The 10,911-nt window shown below is 39.0% G+C and overlaps 1 protein-coding gene across 1 annotated transcript; it reads right to left on the minus strand.

Moving 5' to 3' along the window:
* Positions 1 to 300: 300 nt before the first annotated feature.
* Positions 301 to 4,986, minus strand: LOC306828519 (5-hydroxytryptamine receptor 3A-like). Its single transcript, XM_079351038.1, has 10 exons — positions 4,810 to 4,986; positions 4,636 to 4,690; positions 4,270 to 4,433; positions 3,875 to 3,919; positions 3,570 to 3,676; positions 2,914 to 3,083; positions 2,503 to 2,666; positions 1,897 to 2,107; positions 1,300 to 1,485; positions 301 to 870 (listed from the first exon to the last, which is right to left on the minus strand). The coding sequence occupies exons 1-10, from the start codon at positions 4,834 to 4,836 to the stop codon at positions 590 to 592; spliced, it is 1,410 nt and encodes a 469-aa protein (XP_079207164.1). The 5' UTR covers positions 4,837 to 4,986; the 3' UTR covers positions 301 to 589.
* Between the last annotated feature and the right edge of the window lie 5,925 nt (positions 4,987 to 10,911).

The following is a 10,911-nucleotide window of genomic DNA, read 5'->3' on the forward strand; positions in this document are numbered from 1 at the left end:
AAGTATCTTTTAATATTTGCTATATGTTTGTTTAAGAAAAATTAAGTTGGCAGGTTTGTGAAATTATGATTTCCTTAAGCTCAAATAAATTTTTTGGGAAAGTTAATTTTTAATTTTACAGGTTTGATCTCTGTACGGGTTCCTCTTTCAATAAATTATCAATAAATTATCTGTGTTTCTTATTTACCGGGTCCAGCTTTTATTGTCTTGCCTGTTATACACTCAGTGCAGCTTAACTGTCTGTATTGGCTTATTGTCATATTTATGAATAATGTGAAATAAACGTCAATAAAAGCCGAATGACATTTTTCAATAGATTTTATTTTGTTTACAATCGTTTTCTCAATTTTAAATGGTACAAGATTACACAAAAGCTTTAAGCTACATCTAGTTAATGAAGAAGAGCTAATTTAAGGTCTGACTATAACCATTTGCTATTACTAACAATAATATTGTAACTTTAGTATATGTATAAATACTCAGGCTTCAAAACAAATTACAGACATACATTACAAATGAGAATGTAATATTTAAAGTTCCACAAACATCTGAGCCACTAGCTACATTAAAGAGCCCTTATAAACAACGATTATGTACTGTAAGAGTTCGCCCAGATAATGGTGATGGTAAGGAAGCTGACTGATATGAAGAGGATGTAGAGGCCAAACAGCAGGCGGTCAATGATGAAACCCACCTGGATCCACTCTTCAGAGCTCTCACTTTGGCCCGTCTGCTTCTCAACCTGGAGACGGATGGCCTGGAGGTCTTTGCCCAAGCTCCTCAGCTCCTGAACGGCCCTGCCCTCGGCACCAGAACTGGCTACCTCAAAAGGCCCCTCATTCACTTTCTCCTTTGCCACGACAGGCATTTCTAGTTTCAAAAACAGAAGTACAGGAAAAATCAATCCAGACAATGCTGTGTACTCTTACAAGTGGTATGAGATGGATGTGAGCTATGAGGCTAATTCTAAAGAAAAAAACAGCTGTGCTACTAGTTATTACAACAGCAGAACCTGGAGTATTAACTCTCAGCAAATGGTAGTTAAACATAAAAAGCAATAATAGAGAATTATCTTTAAAGAATTAATATTGCTCCACTGATACAACTCATTTTAAAACTCATAAACACACTACCTGAATTTCCCTCAGGATCAATAAAGTATCTATCTATCTATCTATCTATCTATCTATCTATCTATCTATCTATCTATCTATCTACTACTTTTATAGTTTACCTGTTTCACTTTAACATGCAACATGTGAAATAAGAGCTTGAAGAAACTGCCTATAATCTTCATACCGAATGCTTTTGGTTTTTTATTCCTTTGAGGCAGGCAAACAATGCTGCCCAGAAACTGTAGAACAATCACACGGATCCAGCGTGGAAGGGGAGAGAAATCAGCAGAGCTATTCAGCAGATTGGTGATGAGGATGGTCTCCAATAAACTGGTCACCATCAGAGCAAGGCAGATTGAGAAGAACACATCTGGCAGAGAGAAGGGGGTGGGGGGGGTGGGGGGGTGGTAATCATGAAGTTTTACACTGTAAAACTGTTATATTTAACAAGTGTTACAAAGAATGCTGTCCAGGATAACATACATTGTTATAATTGTCCCTATTAGCCGCTAAAGTACCTCAAATCGGTCACTGTAGACATTCTTGACTGTAAATAACACTTTGATGGAAACATAGTTTGTACACTTCCTCACTTCCTTTATTAAAAGATCATGGCATAGAAATCTAGATAGCAGCAACCTTTAACATCGTTCTTAAAGTCTGGGAAAAGTGAAAAAAAGGTTTGAACAAGTTTGACTGTAAATCTAAAAGTTATTTAGGATACAGAAAATTCCCCTTCTAAAAACAGATTGTTAAAGAAAATACATCCTTTGACACTGACTTATGAGAGGTATGGTGTTTCCAGTGATGGGCAGCAGGTCGTTCATGATAAGCAGGAAGACAGTGTAGCCCAGGATCAGAGTCATCTTAAAGGCAGATCGGTCTACAGCCTGAGGAGGCAGCAAGAAGCTGAAGAGGTCGACTGTGATTAGGAAGCAGCTGGGGATCAGCAGGTTCACCACGTACAAGGTGGCCCGGCGCCTCACTCTGACCTGCAAAAAGAGAGAAAGAGACAAAACGTTGTCAGGCACCTGCAAGTTCATTTCATATTTGAGATAGCTATAATTACTATGTGAGTTAACCTTTATGATTAAGATTAGCTAAAAGTACATCAAAACTACTGGAATACATGAGAAGCATAATTTCACTGAGTAGCCTTCTGTTTTTGCAAAGTTTATGTAATTAAAATAAATCTAATGTCACACAGTTATATCTAAAATGTTAAAATTAGCAACACATTTCAGAAATATAACAGGTCTAAAAGTCACCAATGATGTGGAATTGTAAGGCAAAAATTTTAGACACAATACGATCCGAATACTAAGCGAAATAAACTCTTATATATTGAAGCCTGAAATGTAGTTTAGACTAATCAGAATCAACCTACATTGAATGTAAGCTCATCGGTGTAGTCGGTCAGATTTCCTTCTGATTTGGGTTTGTAGGAGGTGATTTCCAACAGCTCCCATTCCCCCATGGTGGTCATCACCTTCTTGGAGTTCGATGTAATGTTTTCTGCTGACCTGCCAAGGGAAATCTGGACGTCCATGGCTGCAGAGAACAGAGAAACATATTATCATGCAAGGTCAAGGCCAAAAACATTACATGCCCGCATTCCAGAGCAGAGATTCATACATTAAATAGACCTTTAAACTTTTTTTTTAAATGATCAAGATTTTATATCAATTACTTTCCTTCAACTACTGTATGATTCATGTTTGTCAATCACCTAACCAACTTTCACACACATGTAAAATTAGATGGTAAATTAAACATTTGCTGCAGCAAAGCGTCTTACCATAGTGCCGGTAGGAGTTAAAAGTCATGGTGCAGTTCTGTACGTCGAATGGGAAGGTGTAGATATCGAGGTTGCAGGAGCTGACAACTTTGACCGGTAGAGCATCGTGCACCTTTCCATTGTAGTACAGATACAAGTACGGGACAAAGGGGGCTGTGTTTTCATTCATGCTGCACGAGTCAGATAAGCAGTGGAGGTTTGAGTTAATACGTGAAAAATGAGACCATGCAACTAAAAGTCAGATAGTTCCTTTTTTTATCAGCGAGAACTGATAGTTTTAGTCAATAAATAGTCAATTTATTGATAGTCAATAAATGTAAACATTTAAAGCAATGGTAACAAGCCAGGAATCTGCATTAATCACATAGATTCTATTTATGTGTGTCATCTCCTAAGAATCTCACTTTAGATAAACAAAAGTCAATGTAAACAGTAGATTGATGCTTCTAACAATTGTTGCTAAGCCAAAAGTGTTATAGAGCTCTACTATTTTACAAAAAGTATAGTGACAATATGCAGACACCTACATATATAAGAGCCACCCTGTAATGCTTGGAGACATTTACATTAAAATAGGTCAACTGTTCACAGCTGTTAAAGCGTCTCTTCTTTATAATTAAAGGATGGTGTTGTATATCAGAGTCACTGAAACTCACAATTCATTGATGACAATATCTGGCACCCAAAACTTGGATCTTGGAAGAGAAATCTTTGAGGAGCCACATTGGACTGGATCCCACTTGACAAACTCATTCTGCCACCACTAAAAAAAACTTGTGTCAAAACTGGCATGTATATGTAACAATCTTTGAGGGTTATGTAAACATCAAACTATAGTTTTCAGGACTATGGGTATACACATTATAGTCTAACAGGGTTAGACAATAGTGCAATGGTAAGAATAGCAAACAGATGCTAAAATAAATGACTGAGGTTTTTGGTAAGATGTTGATTTACTTACATAATGTAGCCAGATGTATGTTTCTAAGAGTTGAGCCTTTTCATCCTAGAAGACAAGAATAACAACTTCACAGTTGAGGCGTTTATTTATGACAAAACAAATCTTGTCAGAAGTTTCCGTGCAGAAAATGAGAGATTTAATTCAGTGACAAGTGGTTGAAGAAATTGTATGTTAGTTTTGTGCTGAACATGACGTTTTGAATATTTAATTTTACGATTAAAAAGGTCAAACTGGTGCAAACTATACTTGGTACCCAAAGTACCCAGTACTGTACATTTGTAAGTTTTAACACATGCTCAGGAAAATGAATCTTTAGAACATATTAAATAGAAAATTAACAGCGTACAGCACATTTAGCATTATTATTATTTTTATTTACTCAGAGCTGAACTTACCACACCCAGTATTCCATACATGGTAAAGTAGGTTGAGATGGTGGTGGTGGTGGTCAGGTTCATCACAGGGCGTATGGCGCTCAGGTTAAACACTGGGTTCAGAGCCTTCAGCAGGGCGGGTTGGTTTGCCTCGGAGCAGTTCACATCGATGGTACTGTTTAAAGCTGAAAAGAGTATACTTTTGAATGTTTTTAAGCCAACAAAATGAACTAACATAGAGTAAGCCAAACTATAAGTAGCCTGCATTAAGATGAACGTTTTTGCTGTGTTCATTTTGTGATTTTCTTCAACCATAAAAGCAACTAATACATATATACATATACATATAGGCTCAATACTCAACATTTTGCTTTGATATAATCTTACCCGGTATTAGAATAAAAATCACAACCAATGTGGGCCCGACATGTGGAGGGAGCCACTAAAATAAAAACAACAAAAAAAAAGAAATTAGAAGATGAAGACATCAGTTACAAAAAAGGATTCCTAAAAAATATCCTCGTGAAATACTGAAAAATTATCTAGGAAAATAATCTTTACCTTCACTGAAATGTCCTTGGATGTCATGATGTTTGGACTTACATTTTCATCTGTTTTTAGGGGAAAGCAGTATGTTTAATGTTGACTGTCTGTAGAGAACACGGAATAACAATGACACTCCTGCATGATAACATTGGCTCAATCCCAAATTCCTGATTTGACGGAAGTCTTTTCACTGACAGACACGCCCCCTTCTCGTATATCACTCATTGATTGGACGCTGCACATGATCAGACGTCAGTGAAACTTCTCAACATGAGCAGAGTTTAATACGTGAGAAAAGACGGACATTAAAAAGAGGCTAAACGGAGCGTCGGACATTTAAACAGATGATGAACATCAGTGAGTTTGTAAAGAGTCGATCTGTGATGAGCTGGGATTAAAAAGAGTCTGACGTGAATATTAAAAAGCAAATATGAAGCTCTCTAACTTCTATCAAATCAATACATCCACCATGTTCTGTTCATCATCCCTCAGACTGTTTGAATGTCTGAAGATGATGAGGATGACAGTTTGATGAAGAGGGAGTCCGTTTTATATTCTCACTTATTTATCTTCACAAAGTTTCATCATTTAGATTCTACTCAATCATTTTCAGTATTCCTGACACATAAATATCTGGGTTTATAAAATACAGAGTTCAGGTTAAGTCAAAACTGTTTAATAATAATAAACAATTATAGACAATTCAAAATGAAATATTTTAGTCAGTAGAAACTGTCCTTTTGGTTATGAGTAGACTGCAGGTTGTTCTTCAGGTGTTTTTTTATCAGGTAAAGACACTGAACACTGTAACTGTGTGTGTTTGATGAGAAATAATACAGTGTGTGTGTTTGATTAGAAATAAAACTGTGTGTGTGTTTGATTAGAAATAATACAGTGTGTGTGTTTGATTAGAAATAAAACTGTGTGTGTGTTTGATTAGAAATAATACAGTGCGTGTTTGTGTGGACATAAACAGCTGTTCGGCTGATTGACAGCTGAACGTGATCAGCTGATGTCGCGTCATGTGACGCTGTCAATGAAACGACGTCTCGTGTCTTAAAGCTGATTTCCTCGGTCCTCTCTTCTCGGCTTAGTTTCCACCATGCATCTCTGGTGGGCGGGACTAAGACGCAAGTGGAGGAGACAACTCGGAGGACACTCGGTGCAAATAAGGGAAGTAAAACGCAGCCCATATATATCGATTGGTGGAACTACAGTCTTCATAAAATGGACTACAATAAGCTCTTCTAAAAATGTTTCTCATGTGCCTTCTTACCGTTGAAATAATCCTAAAAACCACGGGGTGTGAATGAAAATATTAGATACCAGGAAACTTCACTTTGATGGTTTTATAATATCAGCATCACGTTCAGAGTTCACTTCTGGGTTTAAGATTGTTCAAAGTTGTTTAAGGCAAATTATTACAGTGCTAACTTCTATGATTTGCATCCCTTTTCCTTTTCTGTTTTTTTATAAACAAGGTTTTATAGGCCTATTACAATTTCTCGTATTAAATCATCATCATATAACAGCAAATCATCTCCACAAACATGATACAAGAATGTATAAAAGCAATGTTCATCTTCTTCACACACATAATAAAAAGAAATGAAATACATACGAAGGCTGTAACTAATTATAAGTCAAATCGATATGCAGATTGTCTCCACATTTCTCCTCTAACAGATAGTTAGTTTTTGTGAACGGTAGGATGAGTCACTTTAAAAGTTGTGGCCGCAATGAATTGTGGGGCGGCACTTTCTTATCTCCTTTCGTAAAGGATGGTCCAGTGTTTCCTATGTTAAAGGAGGTTACAAAGTAAGCATTTAGCCACCTTTCCTTAACTTGTAGAGAATTTGAACCGCTCTTATCATAGCCGTCACTTAACTGCTTCCGGGGTTAAGGAAAAAATGCTTGTGAAAGTAGATAGTAGGGACAATCCAAACGTACCCATAGACGCCGCGGAGCCTGTGCCTCTGTTCATCTTTACATTACACACATATATATATATATTACATACTTATTTATTCTTACATATTTACCTATTATATTACATATTTATTATATGTCTTGGCAAATGACCCTCGCAAGATGGTGGACACACTGATGTATACTCCGGCCAGTCGGTGAGGCATCTGGTGTATATGTCTGTGTTGGAGCTGACGTATCAGCGTGGCCGCCGTAGAGAGTTATATAAGACACTTTATGTCAAAAGTGACAGGTCTATTGTTCCTATTGTTATGTGTGAGCCAATGAGATTGCAGGATGATGTCCCTCCCCTTTCTTGATGATCCAATGAGATAGCAGGAGGATGTCCCTCCCCTTTCTTGATGATCCAATGAGATAGCAGGAGGATGTCCCACCCCTTTTCTTGATGATCCAATGAGATTGTCAGGAGGCGTGTCTCAATTTTCTGTGTGAAAATTGTGTCATTCATTCAGTCTGAGGGAGAGGAGATCATAATTATCTGGATTTTCATGATTTTTGAGTGAAAATAATAATTTTTGTGTGTAAACATGTTAAAAAGTAGCAAAGATGAACAAGAAGATTGTTTTGCAACACGGTGGAAGCTGTGTTCATCAAAAAAGTTTCTCTGACGTTTTTTAAAGATTGTTTACCATTTTCATGAACAAAAACCAAAGAAGCGCGTGAAGCCTCTGCAGCGCATCCGAAGAAAATGTGTATGAATAGACCAGACCTGCGAGAAATCCGTAGACAATAGACATTATACGGTTCGATCGTATGGAAAACCCAGTATAATGCCCTTAAAAACACAATCACCATAAGGGGTAAATCTATATTATAATAAGCGTTTAAAAAAAGTCCGTTCAAAATGGGAGGTTATAAGAGAGAGTGTGTAAATTACGGCATCTGTTCAGACGACGTCCAACTTGTAGATCTACGCTACAGCGACTTGAAAAACTCTCATCGACACCATGAATACCCGTAAGTTATATTATTATATATATATATATATTTATGGCTATCACATAAAGGTTAAGCAATAATGATATATTACTTTTTCTTTTTTTTAGCGGAACTGAATTCTGACGAGGAGCTGACAAATCTCCTCATAGATTGTAAGTGATTCAGGTTATTTTTTTAAAAAAACGTTTTTTTAACATTATTTTTTATGATGATGATGATGATGATGATACATTTCATTCGTTGCAGTGAGGGACGTTCCATTTTTGGTTGCATCGTCTCAGCTTGCTGAAACCGGCGTTATTACGGTGCTGGACGACTTGGACCTCAGCGAGATTACAGACATATCTACACCCGGGGAGGATCCGTTAGACGAAAGACAGCAGAGACTAAACCGACAACGAGATCAGCAGCGGAGATGGCGAGAGAGCATATCAGGGCCATCTGAGGAGCCGTTTGGAGCACCGATCGATACATCAACCAGCATCCATGGCCCGAGCAGTGATCCGGGGAGAGAGCCGTCAAGACCCGTTCTAGCGGATATTACGCAGAACACACCGGCAGCGCAGCCCGCCGGTCAAAGTATTGGGAAACGGGGGAGATATCACGGGAAGAGGGGATTTCTTGCGTCATCCCCCTCCTCATCTTCCTCATCTTCCTCCTCCTCCTTTGGGCCACGTGAAAGTCCCCGTCCTCGGAGATCTGCGGAGAATCGTTCAAACGGATTCCGTAAGTTTTTTATTTTATTCACGGGTTCTAATATAGCGTGTTATATTTTAAAACAATATATTTGTATTTTTATACATTTTTCTTTTTTATTACAGACAGCTTTCTGTACAACCCTGAGGAGAGACGGAGGACTGCATCAATGGGAAGAGAAAGATCACCGCTTGTATGTACCTGCTGTCAGAATTTTCAGAGGTTCATAGGGTACATGTGCGCTCATAACGTGGCTAGAGAGGATAACACGTATTAGTTTTTGTTTGGTTTTGTTGTTTTTTTTTGTTGTTTTTGGTTTTGTTTTTTGTTTTGTTTTTGTGATGGTTATTCTGTAGGTTTTTTTATAAAACCATGGATCCTGGGGAGTGTCAGGATCCCTTTTTAGGGTTAAACATTGCCTTAGAAGAATTAGATCATGTTCAATCGGTCGTCAATAGTTTAGAGCATTTGCAATCGCTGATAGAGACCGTTAGCTTAGAGAATGAAGCCCCGGGGGAATCATACCTCGCAGATCCTCGCTCCCCCGATATTCAACGTTTAAATCATGTACAATTTGAACATTTTGGCGAATTAGACGACGCTCTCAGACAGTTGCAGACAGGTACCGGTGTACACTCCCCCTCTTCTCCTACATCTCCTCCTTCCTCTCTCATACCGACACACGGGGAGCCTTCACCCCCCAACACACCGCCGCAACGGGACCCTGAGTCCCTGTCAGATGTAAATACAGAGGATCAGCCTCCGCCCTTTGTGGTAAATCGCGATAGATTTAACAATGTTGAGATAAGGCAGATATTAAGGATTCCCACTCCTTCAGGCGCTGCTAATTACGGGGATTTTTATGGTACCGTGATGGGTACAGCCCAGGAACTGTGCGAGAGAATATTTTCACGAGCGCAATCGCAAGATGTTATCCAAATGGAACTGAGGGGTCAGCATTTCAGTAAAAGCGTATCCCGTTTAACGAGAACAAATGAGGACGAGACGGGTCTCCTCATGTTTCAGAATCTGCTGGATGAGCTCGTTCAGTCAAACATGGCGCTCATGACAGATCAGGATCTAGAATTAACGGTACAGTTGATTCGTAATCCTCGCGGTTCGGGTAGAAGAAAGCTGGATTCAATGATCGACAGCGAAGTGATTAGTAAAAGGAGACGATTTCTGTACGTCGTAGAAAATCAAAACAATAGCCTGTGTTTTGCAATTAATCTAGCTCTGCTACTTAATCCGGCCGTCAATCACAGAGAAGCTGAAAGACTAGGGGCTGAGTTTCAAAAAAGAGCAGGGCTTGCAGACGAGAAAGACGTGACATTTAGTGACATTTCCCTCTTTGAAAAAACATTAGACTGTAAGATAGTGGTTTTTTACAGAATCAAAGGCAGCCGTGCCCTCGCTAAATTCCACACAGCGACGCCGAAAAAAGACAAAATACTCTATCTTTTTCTCCACGAGAATCATTATTACGGCATAAAACATCTTAAGTCTTTCCTGGGCACTCCTTACGTATGCTTAAACTGCTTTACGGGTTACAATAGTATCTGTAGCCACCGGTGCATGGATCATTGCTCCGTATGCCTAGATCCACGATGTTGTAAACTGACATTTCGCCCCGTTACATGTCCAGATTGTCATCGCACATGCCGCTCAGATTACTGCCTTATAAAACATAAAGAACAAGTGGAGCGAGCGAGCACAACGCAGCGAGAGACCAGAGTCACTCGCAGCCAATGCGACCTGTATAAAATGTGCATTAAATGTTACAGGTTATACTACACAGGTATTGACGGTAAATGCAAGCCTCATGTTTGCGAACGGTTGAAATGTAAAATATGCGGAGAGCTTTTGCCTGAAGGTGATGAAAAAATAAAACACCGGTGTTATATTCAACGACTGGAACCCGACAAAGATTACAACGAAAACATAGTTTTTTACGATTTCGAAACATACACAGACGAGAGATCCGTACACATACCCTATCTCGTTTGTGCAAAATCGTTTAAAGGGGAGAAATGGAGCGCTTGGGGGCCTTCGTGCGCAACTGAATTCGTGCAACATTTCAGAAACTCGAGCTATCGCCGAGCCGTTTTTATAGCTCACAATGCAAAAGGATTTGACGGGTACCTCATCATCAATGCCATGTTAGAGTTAGGCATAAAACCTAATCTCATTATGCAAGGGAGCAAAGTCATCTGTTTTACCGAACCAGATTTTCAACAAAAGTACATAGATTCGCTGTGTTTCTTGGCCATGCCGCTTGCATTATTTCCCAGGGCTCTGGGTTTTGAAAACAAAGTTAAAGGCTTTTTTCCTCACGGCTTTAGTTCAAAAAACAGGTTAAAGTACACGGGGCCTTACCCTCCTGCTAAAACATACGGAATAGAGCGCATGACCGCAGCGGGCAGAGCTGAATTCAAAACGTGGTACAATCAGGTGCGTCACGGTGTTTTTAACTTTGCAAAAGAGTCACTTCTT

Source organism: Symphodus melops, assembly GCF_947650265.1.
Source record: "Symphodus melops genome assembly, chromosome: 8".
Taxonomy (NCBI): Eukaryota; Metazoa; Chordata; class Actinopteri; order Labriformes; family Labridae; genus Symphodus; species Symphodus melops.